This window comes from Mustela nigripes, chromosome 5 (assembly GCF_022355385.1).
Source record: "Mustela nigripes isolate SB6536 chromosome 5, MUSNIG.SB6536, whole genome shotgun sequence".
Classification (NCBI taxonomy): Eukaryota; Metazoa; Chordata; class Mammalia; order Carnivora; family Mustelidae; genus Mustela; species Mustela nigripes.
This window is the reverse complement of record NC_081561.1, coordinates 19,014,914-19,037,219: the sequence shown is the minus strand read 5'-3', so window position 1 is coordinate 19,037,219 and position 22,306 is coordinate 19,014,914. Positions and strand designations below refer to the sequence as shown.

At 44.8% G+C, this 22,306-nt stretch overlaps 1 protein-coding gene across 1 annotated transcript in view; it reads left to right on the top strand.

The window, feature by feature from the left end:
* Positions 1 to 21,225, top strand: part of MBOAT1 (membrane bound O-acyltransferase domain containing 1) — a 109,965-nt gene extending 88,740 nt beyond the window's left edge. Inside the window, exons 9-13 of the mRNA XM_059399526.1 lie at positions 3,698 to 3,801; positions 6,122 to 6,186; positions 8,415 to 8,547; positions 10,513 to 10,664; positions 19,992 to 21,225. Of these exons, the coding sequence (XP_059255509.1) occupies positions 3,698 to 3,801; positions 6,122 to 6,186; positions 8,415 to 8,547; positions 10,513 to 10,664; positions 19,992 to 20,118 (581 nt within the window). The 3' untranslated portion in view covers positions 20,119 to 21,225. The remainder of the gene's footprint in view (positions 1 to 3,697; positions 3,802 to 6,121; positions 6,187 to 8,414; positions 8,548 to 10,512; positions 10,665 to 19,991) is intronic.
* Positions 21,226 to 22,306: the final 1,081 nt, after the last annotated feature.

The following is a 22,306-nucleotide window of genomic DNA, read 5'->3' as shown; positions in this document are numbered from 1 at the left end:
TGAATGAGAGAGAGAGAGAGGAAGAGAGAACAGCTCACTCTCTTTGCTACCTCCTACGTCTTCACTCACCCTTCCTTTTCTCTCCCCTCCCTCTCTTTCCCATGCCCATATTCTGTATCCTAGGGCTTAAGGGCTGGCTTCTGGACTAAATCAGCTCCTGCTTTAGGAGGAAGGCAAGGCCCTGTGTGGCTTCCTAGGGAAAGTCTAATGCGAGGTGGGTTATGCCGGTGGGGATGGGGAGGAGGAGGGGGAGGGGGTTCTAGGCAACAGGGGGCATCTGGCATTGTTCTGGCTTTTTGGGAGCGCCCCAGATTCTGGGAGAATCCTTTTCTGTGGGGAGCTTTCTCCGTGGGCTTGGCTCTTTTCCATACCCCCTTCCCTTTAACTTTTTTTTGGAGGGGGGATGGTAAGCCTCAGGAGAAATACTTCATAAATTTGTGTGGCCTCAGTTCGAACTTTGTTATGGTTTAGCTTGCATGGGCTGGTCTGAAATTAACCTTTGTATTATTTATGAATAAGGAAGCAGTGACTAGCCTAACAGGGACTATTTAAACCGCTTAAGCGAATAATTGTTTTATCCAGCTCCTTAAAACATCATTTGCATATAATTGATGTACTCATTATACGTGATTATGAATTTAATCCTTAAAGCTGGCCCCTTCTTGAATCTCGGCTGAGCTGCACCGTGTTAGGCTCGTTCTCGTTACTGTTTATATTGAAATAATGAAGGCAATTTTCTTTGGGCTTAGTGTACCATTCTGGTTGTTTTTCCCTAATTAGTACTAATTAGTGAGACTCCGCTTCAGCCCAGGCTGTGTTCCAAGGAAGGATCGCAACCTCCACAATACGGGCGTCCAAGTTAATTTATCTGTAATAATACAGTAGACGATACAAGTAAAGCCAGTTTGGGGCTGGTGAACTTAGAACCTCTAACCGCTCAGAGACAAGAACCACGTCTTGGATAAACGGTGGTGGAGTGCACGATTCCCAGCAAACACATTTCCTAGCCCCTCGGGGGGTGGGGCGGGATCAGAATCCTTTCTAGCATTCAGAGCCTGGCACTGTTTACCACCTGAGTGATCTGAATGGTGGCCTCACTGAGTCTTGGCAAGATGGGTCGGTGGGGAGCAGCAGTGAACGTTTCTGGAGGGCTGACTTGGGCTCTGCACTCCGAGTCCCCTTCATTACTTCTTTAACTCTTGCAACGAGGCTTTAAGACAGGTACCACTCTAACATCCATTTTCTTCCCAAGGGAATGGGCTTCTAGAGGACAGATGGCTCTCTTGAGGCCAAATGTTCGCTCTGTAAAGACACAGAAGCCAGGGGCTCTGCCCCTAGAGCCCACCTCTCAGCCAGCATCTTCTCACCCCTGGGAGCTTTTGTAAAGTCCTCGGAAAGGTCGTAGGCCCCCCAAAGAGAGGTGATAGTTCCAGGTGTTGGGCGAGGCCAGAGGCAGGAGGAGGACTTGAAGGGCTGCTGGTCCCGTACCGTCCGCCAGCCCTGGTTTTCGGCTCCAGCACAGACCCCAAAGGGGCTCTTCTTCTCTTGGTTCAGCTCATCTTGTCACTCACCATTTCTAACCACACATTTAAAACTTCGTTCCTCAACGGGCACAGCCCTGCTTCGTTGTTCTTTTCTTTTTCTACTGGGTTCCATCCAGGCGGCTTGGGAGAACGACTTAGTGGCTCTCAGGACTTCTCATCCTTCCTTCTGGAGGAAACCAGATGATCTCCAAGCCAAGCATAAGATAAGCAGTGTGCAGTCACCAACTGTGCCAAAATGAAGGAGACAAACATAGAACACGTCGTTTTTCTTTAGAATAACCCTTCAGAAGTCACTCTGGAGCTGGACTTGAACTTCATTGGGAAAGAATGAATAGAGCCTCAAGAAAGAGTTCTCCGAGATCTCCCCAGATCTAAGACCTTACAGTGCTGTGACTTAGCTTACTTATTTTTTATTTTAATTCCAGTGTAGTTAGCATAGAGTGTTATTCGTTTAGGTATGCCATATAGTAATCCAACACCTCCGTGTGTCACCTGGCACTCATGATGACCAGGGCATGCCTTAGTGCCCATCCCCTGTTTCTCCCATCCCCCACCCCATCTGCCTTCTGGGAACCATCCATTTGTTCTCTGTAGTTCAGAGTTTGTTTCTTGGTTTGTCTCTCTTTTCCTATGTTTGTCTTGTTTCTTGAATTCCACATAGGATTAAGATCCATGGTATTTGTCTTTCTGATTTGTTTCACTTAGGATTATAATCCTCAAGACCCATCCATGTTATTGCAAGTGGCAAGATTTCATTGTTCTTATGGCTGAGTAATATTCCTTCTTCTTCCCCTCTTCCATCAGTGGACACTTGGGCTGATTCCACAGTTAGGCTATTGTAAATAATGCTGCTATAAACATAGGGGTGCATGTAGCTCTTAGTATTTTTGTATTTTGGGGGCAAATACCCAATAGTGTGATTACTGGATCATAGGGTAGCTCTATTTTTATTTTTTGAGGAACCTCCATACTGTTTTCCACGGTGACTGCACCAGTTTGTGTTCCCACCCACAGTTCGAGAAGCTTCCTTTTTCTCCGCACCCTTGCCAACACTTGTTGCTGCTTGTATTTTTTTAGCCATTCTGACAGGTGTGAGGTGACATTTCATTGTTGTTTTGACTTGCAGTTTCCTGACACTGAGTGATGTCGAGCATCTTTTCATGTGTCTGTTTGCCATCTGGATGTCCTTTTTGGAGAAAAGTTTGCTCACATCTTCTGCCCCATTTTTTAATTAGATTACTTGGTTTTGGGGGGTGTTGAAGTTGATTTTTTAAATAAAATATTCTAACAATTAACGAACTAAGTGAAAAGAGACAATTAGCCTTTTGGTCTTCATAATAAAAGTATGTTGATTTCATCAGATCTCTATTTGATTACAACATTGCATAATTAAGGAATTAGAAACATTATACTCATGGCAGGGGGACATTTTCTTATAGTTCTGTGAAGTGGAATAAAGATGGAAACAGGAGCTTTCTCAAACTGAGTGTGGGTAGGATGCTTTGGTAATTGGGTCCACGTGTGGTCTCCATAGTGGCTGGCCCCGAATTCACATCTCTAGCTCTGCTCTTTGTCTTGTGCTCTAAGCTTTTCTAACTGTATCTTGGCAGCCCCGGCTAATACCTACTGGCATGTCATGCTTAATACGTCCAGAGCAAGCTCCAGTTTCACTTTCAGAGCTGGTTCTCCTCTTGACTTAATGCTGTGCCATTCATTTCATGCCATGTTTAATGACAGCTCTTGGACCTGTCCAAGTCCCCTCAGTTCCCTGTTTCTTCTGGCCTCTGCTTCTGAGCTTAGACATCTCCCCTTACATCAAGTGGGCCACTAACTCCTGTTGCTTTGTTCTGATTCATTTTTCTTTTATTTTCATTTTGCGTTGTAGGAGGCTCTCTTGCCTTCTTACTAAGCAGGCGCACACTAAATGCTAGTGAATGAATACAAATGAATGAATAAAAATTAAGGCCACCAAAGAGCGCAAAAGGTTTCTGGGATTTATAATGGTACCAGTCTTTTCAATTGTTTTGGTTTCTTTTCCAAGGAGAAACTACTGCCTATTTCTCAATCTGAAAGCTAGACAAACATTTAATATCTCTTAAAGCAGCAATGTGACTTTTGTTCCATATCTGAATGTGTTGTTTTAAAAACCATAGCTGATGCAGTGAATAACGCAGCTGGCTTTGGGTTCAGCGGAGTGGATAAAGATGGCACTTTCTGTTGGGATCTGCTCTCTAACCTAAACATCTGGAAAATCGAGGTGAGTCTATTACACTTTTGAATTAAGCTCCCACGGTGAATAAAGCAAATGGTTTGCTTTCAGTGGTATCCCTGGGAGCTCTTCCTCAGAGTGTCCAAGGGAAAACGCTCAGGGCATCCCAGGTCCAGCAGGTTCCTGGACGTTCTGCGTCTTAGAATTTTTTTCCTGTCTTTGTACAGATACCCACTTTCTTGACAGTTGTAAAGGTTCAAAGCATGACATGCAGAAATCTGTAAAAGAGCCAGGAAAATCTTCCTGTTGTTTACATTCCTGTACTCTCAACTAGAAACTACACATGTCATTTTCTCTCGTTTCACGGACCACTTTCTTGAGTCAAGAGTACAGACGGGAAGCACCTGTATTTAGATTTTGAATATTGCAAACATTCTCTGTGGTCCCTTTTAAAACATTTCTAATCCAACTACTTTTAAGAAGAACGGCCATGGCACATAGCTTTTAGGCCACTAGAATCCGTGTGGTTTTTTTCTTTCGTTGGCTTTGTTCTTGGACCACACCTCTGAAGATGAGGACATCTTCAGAGGTGGGCTTTTTGGGCACATCATTCTCGGTTTTCCTGGCATTGTGAGCAGAGTGGAAGGCTCCGTCTTTGACCCTTTCCTCCTCGCTGCGGGCTGGGAGTAAGGACAAGGTTCTCAACTTACAGAAGGACTGATTCTCTAGCCAGGTGACTCAGACGTGCTGTTGGTCGTGGGTTCCCCCCAGCACAGGGCAGGCGGGGCGCCACTGGAGAGTGAGCAGGAGGGGAATGTGCAGTTAGAGTAAGAAACCAGGAATGTGGAGACTGACCACCTGCTTCCCGTTAGATGGACGCTTGGCCAGAAGGAGACATGGCGGATGTTCTCCCCCTTCTTGATGCCTGAGTTGTCTCTTCATCTTAACTGGCTTAAACCAAGTTGCAGCCTCCAGAACCATTTCTCATTTTTGGAAAAGCAGTGTAGATAATCTGCAAGGTTCTCCTTTCTACACAGATGACGATCCGAGGCAGTCCAACTGTGTTATGACTTTGCTCCCTCTTCCCACTAAAACTTTCTCTTCCCCTAAAGTCTTGGATCACTGCTGGCTGCCTCGGAGCGCTGTGGATACTTGTACTTTCCAGAGGCTCCCTTTTGCCTTTGGCGGCCCACCAGTACACCACGACACAGTCCTTTCACCGTGGGATGTGGTCTGGGCAAAGGGCTAAGCTATGAAGTTATATCTTTATTATTGAAGAAAACTAGATGGGGAGTTTGCATATTTGGTAAAGTTCACAGCAAAGAGCTAAGGAAAACCAAGGAAATCTGATTTAGCTAAGGTACATTGAAGCTGTGCATATAACATTAGCCAGCAAAGATATAAATAACATCTCTCAGGGTTTTGAAATAAAAAGTCATAATACAATATGTAGCCTCTGTCTATCGGCTCCATCCATCCATCCATCCATCATCTCTCCTCCTCCCAAACATACTGTGTTAGGCCAGTCAGTGCGTGGGCTAGGATTTTCTTATGGTTGAAATAGAAAAAAAGTGGCACTTCCACCTTTATTAGGAATTCTGGTTCTTGAATGTCTGCTTTATGCTTTCTAATAGCAGCCTTTGATAAGACCTTTTTTAAAGAAAAAATTTAATTAACATTTATTTAATGAGAAAACCCACTTGATGGCTTATTTTAGAATCTCTCTTCTTTGATACCTGAATCATTGCCAGTTGGGTGATGTTTGCTTTTTTTTTTTTTTTTTGTACTGAGACCCCTTCATGTATGAAATCACACACTATTCTAATATTCTAAATATTAGAATTCTAATTGTTGTATTCTAAATACAACTGGACACATTTGAACCTGAGTGGCTATTTGTAGAATAAGTTCACAAGACAGACACCTAGTTTATAGACGGCTACATAGCGAATGATGACAATTTTAGGCTGTCTCCGGAAAGGCCCTAAATTGACATGATTAAACTTTTCCTGCAGCAAAGCCTCTTTGAGACTGTTTAGTTTTAAAACTCAGATGACTTTAAAAAAAAAAAAAAAATTTTTTTAACCAGAGTGGAAGAACAACCTACAGGACATTCCTGCAGTCTTCCTATAACTTGAAAATAAATTTTGAGGGAAATGAAGACTTTGCAAGCCAAGTTCTGGTGCAAAGTCAATCTTACAAATACCGGAAAATTTTACTGCGTAGGATGGAACAGCTGATTTACTCTTGACGGAGGAGTCTCCGTTGAAATAGCACATCTCTGGCTGCCAGGGAAATTCTGGGGATGACTTTCCATTACTTGGGGTATTTTTAAAGCTAATGATAGGTGTTATTTTCTTCTTTCTAGACTGCCACAAGTTTCAAAATGTACTTAGAAAACTGGAATATTCAGACAGCGACTTGGCTAAAGCGGTAAGGAAAATACAAATGACCTCATCCCTCATGGCACTGGGATAGGTTTAGATGGAAGTCACCAGATGACCGGCTGCTCTGCCAGCCATGATGCGGTCACCCGACACTTTTGTTTTGTATGAACGTCTATGCCCTGGAAGTGGAGAAGTAGGAAAGGAGTGATGTGAGGAGGTCACAGTGCAGTGTATTTATTTTATCGGATCGCTTCCTAGTGCTGTTCCTGGGTATCAGCCGCTCACTTCCTATTCATAGCAATCCCACGGGAGGTTGATAGTTAGCCCCATTTTACAGATGAGGAAAATGAAACACAGAGAGGTTAGGTCACTTGCCCAGAGTCACACAGCCGATGAGGACTAGAGAAGAGCCCCAACAGACCGTTTCCAGGGCTGGGCTCTTAAACCTCTGTGTTGTGCCCCCTCTTACCTAGAGGAGGGTGCATTGCTCAGACATCAAACAGGGTCAATGTCAGCATCAAATCACTGATGATCTCCATTTACACCTAGCATTAAAGGCTTTGTGGTATCCCAGATAGTTATGCTTTTTCACTTTGTGTTTTTTGTTCATGTTTTTGTCCTTTTGTTTCTCTACACATTCCAAAATTGGAAACCTCACTTAGTATAGAACTAGTAATATGCTATGCTCGAAGCAACAAACTCCAGCTCCTGTGTATTCCTGTCTTATGCGTGCAGGGAGAGTATGAAACTATCAGGCTGGAGATCCTCTTTTTGATCCATAGTGTTTTTCACAGGTCACAATGTGGGGATAAGAGACAAGGTATAGTAACAACTCCAAAGTAAGCTCATGCACTGTGATCTGAAAGTTGATCTGAACATGCGGTTTTGGAAAATTTGCACCTATTATTGCTATCAATTTTGTCAGTAGTTTATTTTTAAAGCTTTTATTTGACAGCAAAAGAGCACAAGCAGGAGGAGTAACAGAGAAGGAGAGGGAGAGAAGCAGGTTCCCTGCTGAGCAGGAAGCCCGGTGCAGGACTTGATCCCAGGACCCTGGGATCATGACCTGAGCTGGAGGCAGATGTTTTACTGACCGAGCTACACAGGAGCCCTGTATTTTAACAATAATTTTAGCATAAAACTCTATTTCTGTATATTGGGTAATCCCAGTGTACCAAGAATCCTACCATCTCCATTAGGAGTTTATGTTCTAAGATGACTGAACATACATGAGCACATAATAAATTAAAAAAATATTAAAAAATCATTTTAGAAAAGGAAGTATCTTATTTGTACTAACAATAAAGAGTGTAAGAAACCAATACCTGGGCAAACTACCCCATTTTAACGAAACATTGCAAGGGGCATCCCAGTCCCGTGTTTCTCCCCCCAGATGCATTCTTTGTATGAAAAGGGAGCCATAATCTCTAATCTGGGTTCAGATCGGTTACTTTTGACAACCCATACGGAGCAGCATTGGTGTTTACTATTTGAATTCCTATTTTATTTTGTATTTGGGTCCTCTTGTTTACTAAACCACATAATGCCATTGGCGATTTGTAGATTGAATTTGTTTTAATAAACAACCAAGGGTCAAAGATCTTCAGGTTATCTGCAGACAACTTCCAAACCCTCACGATATCACTTTTTAAAGCACATTCATGGATTGAAATCCCATGGACACTGTAAGATCTGAAAAGTCATGCAGCTGACACACTGATTTTGTGCTAGAGTCATTGCCAAGAGAGAGGAAAAGGTTTGCTGTGGTGGCTAGTTTGGTGGCAAAGGGGCCAGGTTGGAAAGATGAATTATTTTGATTAGATGAGCATATCTGCTTCTAAAGATGCTATCCGGATAAAAATTTTTAGTGCCAGTGGCACTTAACCATAAGTATTCATGATAGATTAGGGTATTGGTGGAATAAACTTCTATAAGGCATAGAGTGACCACTTGGACTTTTATTAGATATAATTAGATTTAAATAATTATTACATGTATTAGATTTATATAATTAAATTATTAGATATAATATGATGGTGTCTAGATCATTTAGTTCCACACACATCAAAGGTTGAAACTTCATATTCTTTTCCCCAAATGATTGGACTGTGAATGGCCTGTTTGGTAGCATTCAGGACATGGAGTTCAGGCTGCAGGGATTGTATTGAAAGTCCCTGATAGGGAATTGATCAGATGGTTTTTGGATGGCCTGAAGACGCAAACGTAGGTAGACGCTTCTGGTCTGAGCTGTAACTCGTGCCTTCCTCTCCATAGAGTGTGCTATGAACGGGTTCCTTGGTACCCCACGGTGCTCACCTTCTTCTTGTCTGCCCTGTGGCATGGTGTCTATCCTGGATACTATTTTACCTTCTTAACTGGAATCCTCGTCACAGTAGCAGCTAGAACGGTAAGCTTCTTTTGGTTGTAGGAGCTTTTCCTTAATCATCTATTCACCCTTTGATATATAGGCATTGTGGGCCATAAAATGAACTATCTACATGTTATTTATAGATGGTGTTTGCAAAGCAAAAGAATTTTAGGAGTAATGAATGTATAATACCTTAAAAAGATGGAAACTTTTTAAAAAAGAGAGCATGTGAGCGCGTGAGTGGGGGTGGGGGGTAGCGGGAGAAGGACAAGCAGACTCTGTGCTAAGCGTAGAGCCCAAAGTGGGGCTTGATCCCACAACCCTGAGATCATGACCTGAGCCGAAACCAAGAGTTGGATGTTCAGCTGACTGAACCACTTAGTAATTGGGGTTCTATAGGCTTCATTTTGATTATAGTCCTCTTAATTTCTTAGTTCATTAGCCTAAGTTTAGAAATAATTCACAGTCTGTGCAGATGGTAAACTTGTAACCATTGGAACTGTGTTGTCAGAGATTGCTCTAACTTTTCATGCTCTCAGGCCTGATCCAGTATATTTGTGTAAAATTCTTTGTGGATTTTATAAATTTGGTTCTCTAGGTTTTTGGGGTAGCCTTCAGTTTGTCCTAGAGTGTTCCTATCATCTGCTGAGTATAGAGCAGGACGATAAAGACATAAAAGATATACCTACCCTTAAAGAATGAGATGAGCATGTATGTAAGAAATTGCAACTCCGCATGCTCTGACTGTCAAATAGGGTTTTGTATTTAATTTAGTCGCAATTTGAAAATGATCGTGGCTTTCCTTATTCAGATGCCAGGAATTTTTAATGACATTTGTCAAACTCTATTTTGGGTGTGAATTTAGGAGCACCAACAGAGCTATTCACTCATTCTTTAATTCATATATTCTATGAATATTTCCAGAGCCTTCCTATGTGCCAGTTTAGGTTCTAGGCACTGGGATACCGCAGTGAACAAGAGTCCCTTCCCCGCGGAATTCCCATTTTAGTTAGGTGAACGTTTGCCGGAATATATGTGTGAACAACAATGATAATTGATTACAACTTATGCTGATCAGTGTACTTTTTGAATAAAGTATGTATTGTACCTGGGAAACAGAACACATTTTCTCTTCTGCCATTCATCTGCCTAGATTATAAAAGTAAAGAACAAATGGCCAGGACACACTAAAACAAGGAAGAGAATTTTATTAATATATCCAGATTTATTATTCCTGAAGATGTCTTTAGCTCTGTGATCTCAGCTGGTATAAAAGCATTGACTTATATCAAGCCTTTCTTTTGGATGGTCTGGAAATATTTTTTCAAATGAGTTAGGTAGAGGGTGGAGAGGACTGATAGGCTTCCCAGGAGAATGAACTCAATAATGAAATGTCTTATGGGCTTTCTGATACACTCATGCATTCCCACTGGAGGGAGCTCTTGCTCTCTCTTGAACTTTTTGGGGCCGAGAAGAAGTTTTTAACCTACCTCAGAGCGTACCATTGTTTTAGCTGTGCCTTTGATTCTTGGATCTGGGAATTAGGTTTCTTTCTGGAGGCCCATCTAGTCCCATATGTCAAAAGACCTACAAATTAATTATCGGAAAATGAAATTTTCCATAATTAAAAATGTATCAGATTAATGTTTGCTGACATGGAATAAGATTTTTGATGCATTACTAAATGAAAAAAAAAAAAAAAGGCTAGAAAATCTATGCCATCAGTGAAAATACAAATATGGGAATGTATGAGTAGAGAAAGGCTTGGGAGGTTATGTGCCAAGTTTATAAACAGTGCTTTTTTTCTGAGGAGAGGTCCAAAAAATAAATTTTTTCACTTAATTCTTTGTTCTTTGGACATAAATATTTTTATAATAATAATAAAAACCATAATGGTACTTTGGATCGCCTGTATTCCCGAAGTATATGGCCTACATGCACAGAATAAGTTTTTATTTTTTATACCCACCTCTCACCCCCGGTTTTGCCTTCCTTGGCTTGCAGGTGAGGAACAACTTCCGCCATTACTTCCGTTCCTCAAAAGCCCTCCAGGTTGCATATGATGTGGTCACCTGGGCGGTCACTCAGCTGGCTGTCTCTTACACCGTCGCACCCTTCGTCATGTTGGCCGTGGAGCCAACCATCAGCTTATACAAGTGAGTCTCCATTGTTCTCAGGGGCTGATTCCTACCCTGGTCTGTTCTGTGTTTGACTTGGGGGTTGGTGAACTGGATCATTCAGCTTCAACGTGAAAATGTCCATAGACAGCTTTGAGAGGAGTTGCTTATCTGAGGGATCCCAGCAGACACATAGCAGTACCCCTGAGCGAACCTGGTGGTGGGCAACCCTTTGGATATTCCTGACATAATGAAGGGACGCTAGGACCGTGAATTTTGAAGGGCTACATCTGGATTATAAACTCAAGAGGGTGAATGTGCTGCCCTTGCTTCTTCTTCCCGGGGTCAGGCTGTGTTGGAGTCTCAGGGGGCATCCTGAGAGCAGGACAGAGGCGGGTGCGGGTAGCAGCTGGTGTTCACATGAAGAATTTATGGTGTGAGCTGTTGGGGGTGGAGGGGAAGAGATAGACCAGACCCGAGATGCCAGGCCTTTATCGTCAACCCCCAGGGGGCCTGAGGAACTCTAAAACTATTCTCTCGCTTACTTGTGCTATTTCACTCAGGTTGAATGAGTGTGTTTCTACTCATTTCTACTCAGCCAAGTGGTTGTGTGACCTGAGGCAAGTGATGAGGCTCTTACCTGGCTTTTCTCACCTACAAGTGAGGGTAAGAGTAGATTCATTCACAAAGTGCCCTTTTAGGATTGAAATGAGGAGAACGTGCAAAGGGCTCAGCCTAGCCCCTGGCATACAGTCTGTACTCGGTTGGCTCGGACTTGTATTGCACTGACTGAGAGCTTGTCCCGGCTTTTGGAGGTTATTCTGAAGTCCTTGCTCTGCTTTAAAACCGAACAACGCAAACAGGCCCTACCCCTCAGTGGGGGTTTCCTCGTAGTTGTCCCACGGGTCAGAAACGATCAGAGCGGCTTTTCCTACTCAAGACACAGATAGCAAGGCCAGGAGAGATTGTTTCTCCCACCCAGGTTATAGGAAAAGAAGGTGGAGGGAAGTATGTATTTCTAGGGAAGTCTGTTTCTGTACCACCACGTAGCTCGTAGGAGTTATGTCAGTATGACCTGGAAGCTGAGCTGGTTTATGCACAGATGTTTCTAGATGGGGGATGCCAGAATAGCCGGAAGAATTCTAGTCTCCAGCAACAGGAGCTCAGAGTGTAGCTGCTACAGAGGGAGGAGCACGAACCCTTTCAGCTCTGGAGTAAGAACATTGAAATTGAGCTCCCTCTTCAGAGAGAAATCCCCCTGTAAGTACCCCCCATTTCACTGAGCTCCCTCTTCTGAAAGATTTCCCCCTGTCACTATCTGAGAGAGATCTCGCCTCTCCATCCCCTCTTTTCATGGAGCTCCCTCTTCTGCTGGTACCCCCATCAGTACCTCCCTTCACTGAGCTCCCTCTTCTGAGAGAGAGGACCCATACAACTCGCGGAGAGATATCCGTCTGAACCCCCCCATTCACTGAGCTCCCTTTCCTGATAGCCCCCTGTAAGTACCTCCCCCTTCACTGAGCTCCCTCTTCTGAGGGATATCCCCCCTCTCCATACCTTCCCTTCACTATATCAGATATTTTTTATATATAAGAATTTATAATTTATATGTAAGAATTTCTTATATATAAGAACTATAGACTTTACTATGCAGCTATATCCGATAACCCCCCATACCCTCTCTTGTCACTCCTCAACCTTAACTGAGCTCCTCCTTCCTAACCTCTGTTCTCTGACCTCCCTCTTCTGGAGATATCCCCACTGTCAGTACCGCTCTTCTGAGAGATTTTCTTTTTGTCACTACCTTCCCCTTCACTGAGCTCCCTAAGAGATAGCCCCACTCTTCCTGCCCTTCCTTCACTGAGCTGCTTCTTCTGAGAGATATGTCCCCTGTCACTACTCCCCTGTCACTAAGCACCATCTTCTGAGAGATGGCCCCCTGTCAGTACCTCCCGTTTCACTGAGCTCCCTCTTCAGAGATAACCCCCTCAGGATTTCCCTTCACTGAGCCTCCTCTACTGACTGATTTCCCCTTTGTCACTACACTCCCTTTCCCTGGGCTCCCTCTTCGGAGAGAGCTCCCCCTTCACGGAGCTCCCTCTTCTGAAATACACTTCCCTGTCAGTACCCCCTCTTTACGGAGCTCCCTCTTCTGAGTGATTTCCCCTTGGTCACGACGCCCCCTTCACTGAGCTGCCTCTTCTGAGGGATATTCCCTACCCCCCACCCCGCTCCATTCCCGCTCCATACCCTCCCTTCACTATATCAGATATTTCTTATATATTTATTATTTATATATATGAGAATTTCTTATATATATAAGAATTATGGACTTCTCTATACAGATATATCAGATACCCCCCCATACCCTCCTTTTCACTACTCCATCTTACCTGAGCTCTCTCTTCTGAGGGATATCCCACTATAACTACCCCCCCTTCACTGAGCTCCCTCTTCTGAGATACCTCCTCTCAGTACCTCCCCTTCATTAAACTACCTCTTCTGAGATACTTCCCTGTCAGTAACCCCCTTCCCTGCCTTTCCTGAAAGATATTGTCCTTTTGAGTATCCCTTCGTTGAGTTCCCTCTTCTGAAGAGACCTCCCCCGTCACTGAGAGATGTGCCACATAGCCTTACCGTCCCTTCACTGAGCTCCCACTTCTGAGAGATAGCCCCACTCCCTTCACTGAGCCCCTTCTTCTGAGTGATATGCCCCCTGTCAGTACCCCTGTTCCACTGGGGTCCCTCTTCTGAGAGATACCCCCCATCTGTACCCCCACTTCACTGAGCTCCCTCTTCCTAGAGATAGCCCTCCATCACTATCTGAGAGAGATCACCCCTCAGTACCCTCCCTTCACAGAGCTCCTTCTTTTGATATCCCCCAGTCATTACCCCTTCACTGAGCTCCCTCTTCTGAGAGATATTCCTCTGTCACTACCTCCCCTGCACCGAGCTCCGTCTTCTGAGAGATATCCCCCCTCTCCCCCCCTTCCCTTCCCTCCCCCCCCCCCTCTGACAGCTCCCCCCCCTCCCCCCTCCCCCCCCCCCCCCACCCGCCACTGAGCTCCCTCCTCTGAGAGGTATCGCCCTGGTCAGTATCCCTGCTTCACTGAGCTCCCTCTTCTGAGAGATACCCCCCATCTACTAACCCCCTTTCCCTGAGCTTCCTCTCCTGAGATACCACCCCCTGTCAGTAACCCCCTTCACTGAGCTCTCTTTCCTGAAAGGTATCCCCCTGTGAGTACCCTCCCTTCACTGATCTCCCTCTTCTGAGAGATATCCCCGCTCTTCCTACCCTCTTTTCACTGAGCTGCTGCTTCTGAGAGATAACCCCCTGTGACTTCCCCCTTCATTAAACTCCTTCTTCTGAAGATAACCCCGGGTTAGTCCTCTTCTGAGAGATAGGTATCTTCTGAGAGCTGTCCCTCAGGGTAGTACCCCTCTGAGATACACCTATCTTCTGAGAGATCTCCCTCTTGTTCGTAACCCCCCTTCACTGAGATCCATCTTCTGAGAGAGATCCCCCTGTTACTAGCCCCCTTCACTGAGCTTCCTCTTCTGAGAGAGATCCCTCCTCTCCAAACCTTCCCTTCACTGTTTCAGATACTTTTTTTTTTTTAAAGATTTTATTTATTTATTTGACAGATAAGAAATCACAAGTAGGCAGGGAGGCAGGCAGAGAGAGAGAGAGGGGAGGAAGCAGGCTCCCTGCAGAGCAGAGAGCCCAATGTGGGGCTCGATCCACACATTATTATAAGTTGTAATTTTTATATATAAGAAATCATAGACTTCACTATACAGATATATCACATATCCCCCCTCTCCAGACCCTCCCTGTCACTACTCAACCTTCACTGAGCCTCCTTTTTGAGGGACATCCTATCACTACCTCTCCTTCACTGAACTCCCTCTACCGAGAAATATCCTTCTCTGTACCCCCCTTCAATGAGCTCCCTCATCTGAGAGGTAACCCCATGGTTACTGCCCTCCCCCACACTCCCTGAGCTCCCTCTTCTGAGAGATTTCTCCTTTGTCACTACCCTGCCCTTCACTGAGCTCTCTCTTCTGAGAACTATCCCTCCTGTCACTACCCCCCTTCACTAGCTCCCTCTTCTGAAAGATATGGCCCTATCAGTACCCTCCTTTACTGAACTCCCTCCTCTGAGAGATATCCCTTTTGTCACTACCCTCCCCTTCCCTGAGCTCCCTCTTCTGCAAGATACCCCCCCACTCCCTACCTCCCTTCACTGAGCTCCCTCTTCTGAGTGATTCCACCCATCAGTACCCCCTTCAATGAGTTCCCTCTTCTGAGAAACTCCCCTGTCAGCAACCCCTTTCTCTGAGCTCTCTCTCCTGAGAGCTATCCCCCTCTCCATACACTCTCTTTACTGAGCTGCTTCTTTGAGAGTTACCCCCCTATTCATAGCTCCTCTTCACCTTCACTGAGCTCCTTCTTCTGAAAGATAGCCCCGTAACTACCTTACTTTCACTGAGCTCCCTCTTTGGAGAGATATCTTCCCTGTTAGTATACACACTATGTTCCTTCTTCTGAGAGCTCACTCCCCATCTCCGTAACCCCCCACCCCACGGAGCTCCCTGTTGGAGATATTCCCTCTCTGAGTAACCCCTTTCACTGAGTTCCCTCTTCTGAGAGATATTCTCCTGTCACTATACCCCCTTCACTAAACTCCCTCTTCTGAGTGATACCCCCCATCAGTACCCCCTTCACTGAGCTCCCTTTCCTGAGAGAGATCCCCCTGTCAGTACCCTCCCTTTACTGAGTTCCCTCTTTGAGAGCTAGCCTCCCTGTTCATAACCCCTCTTCACTGAGCTCCTTCTTCTGAAAGACATCCCCCCTGTTTCTACCTTCCCTTCACGGAGCGCCTTCTTCTGGGAGATATCTTCCTGCACTACCCCGCACCCCCCTTTCACGGAGTCCCTCTTGGGAGATATCCTCCCTGTCAGTACACACGCTCCATATGTTCCTTCTTCTGAGAGCGCTCCCTCCTCTCCATAACCCCCCTCACTAAGCGCCCTATTGGAGATATTCCCTCTCTGAGTAACCCCTTTCGCTGAGCTCCCTCTTCTGAGAGATATCCCCCCTCTCCCTCCCCTCCCTTCACTAAACTCCTTCTGAGAACTATCCCCCTCTCAGTACTCTCCCTTCTCTGAGCTCCCTCTTCTGAGAGGTATCTTCCCTGTCAGTACCCAAATTCACTGTGCTCCTCCTTCTGAGAGCTACTCCCCTCTACGTAACCCTCGTCACTGTGCTCCCTCTCAGAGATATTCCCCCTCTGACTAACCCTCTTGACTGAGCTCCCTCTTCTGAGACATAACCCCTCATCACTATCCCTCTTCACTGAGCTCTCTCTCCTGAGAGCTATCCCCCCCCCTCCGTACCCTCCCTTTATTTAGCCCCCTCTTTGAGAGATCTCCCCTTATTCATAACCCCCCTCACTGAGCTCCCTCTTCTGAGAGTTATCCCCCCTCTCCCTACTCTTTCACTGAGCCCCCACCTCTGAGAGTTAGTCCCCTTGTCATGAGCTCCCTCTTCTGAGAGATCTCCCCTGTCAGTACCCCGTTCCATTGAGCTCCCTCATTTGAGAGGTGGTCCCGCCCCCCGCCACCTGCTCTGCCCTGGCTCTCAGCTGGTTTGCCCCCTCCATGCTCACCCTGAGGGCAGGCCCCCTCACACACAGCTCCATCTTCTTACCCGCTGCAGCTGTGACCTCCGGCCAATATTTGCCCTTTGCGGTCTACATTTTCACACGGAGCTGGTTTTGTTAGCGCTCTTGCTAGCAAGTCGTACCTCGCTATGCCCCAGTATTCTCAGGGCTTGATACTGCCGAGTGGGTGATTTTTTTTTTTTTTTTTTTCATGTGGTAGCAGAAATGACCAAATTCAACTCAACACCATTTCATACCTTATGTTTGCTGGGCACCGTTCTAGAAGCTGGCGAGAATGTGGTGAGAACAAAAGAGCCATCAGTCCTGGTCCCACGGAGAGGCTAGTTTGATGGAGGAGACAGGCATTAACGGACCGATTTATAACTACTCACTGAAATCATTTTCTGAGTGAATGGTACAAAGATCAGACTCCCGACTGGCCATCCAGGGCAGCCTTGGGGTGAAAGTGGCCTTTGGGCTAAGACCTGGGCTACAGAGGAGGCGTGAAAATGGACATAGTGTGTGTGGGGATGGGGGGGCGGGGGGCGAGCCGGAGCACTCCGCACTGCGCTCCAGATCAGGGAAGCATAGACAGGCCCCTTGTGCTAGAGGCGGTCTGGCACTGGAGCCCCAAGTGCCATGAGTGTTGGCAGAGGGTAGACTCTGTGGTAACTAGCAGTGAGCGGGGCGAGAGAGAAGCAGGGGTCAGGGTCCCTGTTTATCCTTGCAGGAAGTGGAAACTCAGAGTGGGTAATTGAAGAAAACTCACACAGTTGGACCGGAGTTTCAGACCCAAAGTTCCTTTACAGCAAGAACAGTAGAAAGAATGTTTCCTCGGGAGAAGCTGCTTGGGAAGAATGTTACTGGTGGACAATCAGGCTAAATAGGGATTTGTGTGAGAGAACATGCATGTAACGGACGACAGCGTGCTGGCTCCTACACTTGCGGGCTCTAGGGGAAGAATCCGATCCAATCCAGATCACCCAAGGAGATTTCCGTTTCTCTTCACACGCAGTCATTCCCTACCCAGACCAGCTCTGTCCCCTAGAAGTGTCTGCAATGACAGAAATGCCATCTGACGTATTAGCCATGAGCACATGCGGCTAGTGTGACTGAGGAACTGAATTTTCAGTTTTATCTTCTCTTAATTAATTTGAATTTTAAGTCACATGTTGCCAGAGGCGATCCTAGATGGCTTCTCAAAAGGGAGCCTGCTTCTCCCTCTCCTGCTCTCCCTGCTTGTGCTCTTTCACTCTCTCTTAAATAAATAAGTAAAATCTTTATTTAAAAAAAAAGTGTTTTCAGCATCTCTTAAGACAATCACTGAATCTGATGGAAGAAATGAAAATGGAATCGTCTTTTAGTGGAGGTAGGTCTGGTTATATTCCAGATCTGTTCCCCACTGGGGGCTAATTGTGTCACCGGCAGTGAATGACAGGTGTATGCAAATCGGCTGCTCAGTCTGTCCTCCGCTGCTTAACATTTCAATTTCAGACATGCTTTATTTTTAAACGTAGTCAGTTTTCAATCTATCAGGACTTCATAACTTTAAATTCCTCCCTAATCTTCTTTCTTCTAAGCTGTAAATGAGTCCCAAGTGAGCACTTCAATGTGTTATGAAAGAACCTGTCTTCACTCAGAACGCTAGGACTAAGTACAGACTGAGTGAATTCAACAACAATTTCTCACCATTGTGGAGTCTGGGAAGTCCAAGATCAAGGCGCCCCAGATTCAGTTTCTGGTGGAAGCTCTCTTCTGGGCTTAAGGAAGACTGCCTTCTCACTGTGCCCTGACTTGGCAGAGAGAGATGAGAGATAGAAACACACAGGGACAGCTTCTCCTCTGGTTTCTATTTTCTTATAAAGGCACTAATCCATCATGGGGGCCTCACCCCAACCAAATTACCTCTCCAAGCTCTACTTCTCCAAATACCATATTTAGTCCATAGCAGAATGTTGCTATGAACCCATTTTGAAAAGCAAAACTACATACGTTAAGTATATGACCCTTAAATTCACGTGCAAGGATGTTAGAATTTGTATAATATTTTTGCAGATAACAAAGTCCTCGAGCGTGGGAACTGTGCCTTGTTCATCTGTGCATCTGGAGTACCTAGATCAGCCCTAGCGTGCTCCATACATCTTGTTTTTCCATAATAAAAAGATAAAATAGGTCTTAAAATTTTAGAAAAATATGGTGGGTCAGAATAGGTTTCTAAACTTTGCCAGGGGTTTGAAATATTTTTCCCTTGACTCCTAAAATATGTGGCTTTAACATAATTGTTCCAGTGTAGCTCTGGTCACATCGGAGAGATTATGGCAAAACGTAAGAGCAAAGTATACAGATGTGCAGGCTGAAATTTATGCCTGTTGCGAACCCTAGTTTACACCTGTTGAGCCAGTGTGTCTGTCTGTGGAACTCTTTCATTCTCTGTGTTTTGGCTTAGACAATAAAAGAGTTGCTCACTTACCTGGGGCTGGTTCGATTCTGGGAGCCCCTCATGCCCACTTTTACTTTCCATGGTTTCAGTCATGGTCATGTGCTCTCCGGAGACCAGTGATCCTCCTTCTGATGTATTTGGTCAGAAGGTCAGGCATAGCCCCACGCTGCTAATTTAAATCATCTCCCGTCATCACAAGAAGGGTGAGTATAGTACCACTATACTGGATTTTGAGAGAGAAGAGACCACATTTTCATAGTATGAAACCTGTCCTCCAGCTCAGTGGGAGGAGAGTATACCCTTACCTCGTATACTTGTCTTGTTTCCCATCCCCCTGAAGGAAGAGATGGGGGCTTTGCCTTTTTGTAGATCCTCGTTTAATGCTTTGTACATCCAAAGCAGTAAATGCTTATTGAGAGAATGAGTGAAGATGTGTTCCCTTCTGTTAGAAGTCTTGACTATTCTGTAGACATTTGGGGGGAAGTTTAGGGGATAAGTAAATTATCGGATTCCAATGTGTCTGACCTTATGATCACAGAAGCTGAGGAATGATACATGAATCCATTGTGGGTCTTTTCCCCTCCTTTTAACATTACTTTTTCCTTGCTCTTCAAACAGCATTGGAGAAAGCCTAAGTCAGCCTTTCCAAAAGGATCTAGAACAATTGTACAAATGCAAGCTGTTTCTAATCAATTACATTTACAGATACGCCCAGTATGGTCTACTCTGCGCTCAGTGTGCTGAACACATTTATGCAATAAAAGTCCCACAGACTCAAAAGCAACACTTGTTTCTTATTAGTTTGGATGAAAGCGATTTTCAGAGTTATGGAGTAAGCTTTGAAAATCTGGATTCTTCTGGCTCCTAACACACACAAGAAGAACCCCTTATGCTTGAGTACATCAGCTAAAGTGTAGGCTGTGTTTGTGTCTAGGGAACAGAATATAGGGTTTGCATTTTCCTGTATCCTCATATATTTTGAGTATTAGGGGATTCTGACTGTCTGTCGTGGGATTAATGTTCTTTGTCTGCTTCTGGCAGCAGGACAGTACTGTGTCTGTCTGCAGACAGGCTGATGAGTTTGCTATACCCAGTCCTGTGGCTTTGGCCTGTCTGTGGCCTGCTCACCTGCTGGAGGTTTCCGCGGTGTGGACTGAAGCCGGTCTCTTGCTGGACTGCAGATGGTGTGATCACACGCATGTGACATTTCCCGTTTGTATCCTTGTGTGCAATTTAACTTTTGTGTATGTTTTATTCTAGGTCCATGTATTTTTATTTACACATCATAAGTCTCCTGATAATACTCTTTCTGCCAATCAAACCACACGCTCATATCCAGAGGCAGCCTCAGACTCTGAACTCCATTAATAAGAAAAAAAAAGACTGATCCCTCCAAGGAAGCTGAGCAAGTAAAACTGCAAAATGTCACAAAAAGAAGATCAAAGACTCAAGGGTTCGCCAGGGGCTTGGAAGTGATGTTTACATGCATTTTTTTTTTTTTTTTAAGTGCAGGGAGTATTTTATAAAGTCTTTTATATGATTAAGTCAGCCATGTCCAGTTGATTTAATATTTCCGAGGACATTTGAGTGGTGTGAAGACTGTGCCGGCTTTGTAGACAGAGACTGGCCATTCTGGGCTGCTGGGTCTTTGCTTTTCTGGCATGATTTCCCATCCCTGGAACCCGGACATCTGCTCCAGAAGGCAGAAGGTGGTTGCCAACAGAGCTTGTCTTCCAGAACATACCCCAGCCAGACACAGTTGTTCCTTGGGAAGCTGCAGACCCTTTGAGCACAGCGACTACGCAGAAGACCGTGGAAGAGAGGATCCTGCGAGGAGGAGCCAGGAGGACTTGCTGTGAACACTTCAGTGGACTGAAAGGCATGCCCTGAAGTAGGCTGCATTTTTTTTTCCTCGCAGGGACAGAACGCTTCCCATTTTTCTTTGAACTGAGCCAAGATTGGAAATCAGAAAGTCTCCTGTGCGCGTACCCCAGGAGTCTAGGAAGGGCTACTGTTTTCCATTTCACATGCGCCCTCTGCCTTGCCCAGGGATGGCCTTGAGAAACACCCAAATGTTTGCACCACCAAAGGCAGCAAAATATCTTTTAAATAAGTAATTTAAAAAAAAAAAAGGTAATTTAAAATTATATAGAAGCTTGGTAAGAAGCAACAGACATTTTTCTCTTTGCTCCCCTCATTTCATAGAGGTGTGAATGATCATGGCTGTGATGACACGTGGGCTGGTTTTCACTTTTCTGATTTTGCAGCTGATGAAATCAGACTGTTTTAGTTGAATCTGAAGATCATTTTTAACTTTGTTATGAATGTGCTGTGGTTCCTTTCAGGGACTTCTCTTGGGTAGTAATTCTATGTGGGAGAAAGAAACATGGTATCAAGTGTGCAAAACAATAATGGTGATGCTGATAATTACATGCTGATAATTGCAATGGTGTACCCTCAAATAAATGCCTCGGGAGAAGAGAACCTGTTCAAATCAGATGGTCAAAAATGGGATGCATACTGAATGAATACTGTGTTTCTATATAAAGGAAATGTTTCTGAACAGAAAGGTTATTTTTTTGTTTCTGGGAGTGGAGACCACACATTCTGAAGCATGTGTGTATATTTGTGTGTTTCAACAAATATGCACAAACTTAAGGTTTTTACTTGTTCAAATTTGAGCACTTATAACATCTTCATTTTGTCCTCCATGTCAGGCACTTGGACGGTTTGGGTTTTTGGTTTGATGTCCTATCTTCATTCCCAACTTTGCAGGTAGGCTTAAACCCCCTTTTACAGATGAGGAAATGGAGAATCAGAGGGACATTTGCTTACTGTCCCCACAGTCACAAAGTTAGTGATGAAGCAGAGATTAAAATCCAGGCAGTCCCCAGAGAGCTGCTGGCAGTTGGCATTTCCAAGAGGTATCCTTCTGCTTCTCTTAGGACAATGACACGTGAAGTGATGGCTTGTCCCTTGGAGAGGTTGTAAGGTGCTGGGAGAGAATACTAGAACCTGAACTCTAGGCCTCATATAAGATAATGGATGAAGACAGCACATTTTGGCCTGTGTTTGAGGCTTACCCCAATTTACCCAGGTAACCTTGAGGCAATCCTACCTCTTGGTCCACAAAGGATGTTATGGGGGAGGGGATGTAGATGCTTAAAATCTGTCTGGATCCTTTTCCAACAGGAACATTTTGAGGCTCAAGACCCAGGAAAATGCACACTATTAAAAATGGTATATAGCACCACAGGCACAAAGTGTATTGTTACAGTGAAATCTTTGAATTTGCAATATGGTTTATATTCAGGTTTCACTGTATTTAAACATTTTCATTTCTAAGAGAAGAATTTTGGTAGCAAGAGGAGGTGATCTCTAGGGTAACCAACCATCCTGTCATGCTAGTGACTCTGCTGACCCTTCAGTCCTGGGCACACATGGACCATTGGTTCCTCTAGTGTCTGCTAAGATTACTTATTTATTACTGAATGGAATCAAAGTCAAGCCTTTGGAATCTGGGCTTATAGGTGTTATATGTCAGATAGTGCTGGGCCCTTAGGCACATTTTTCTT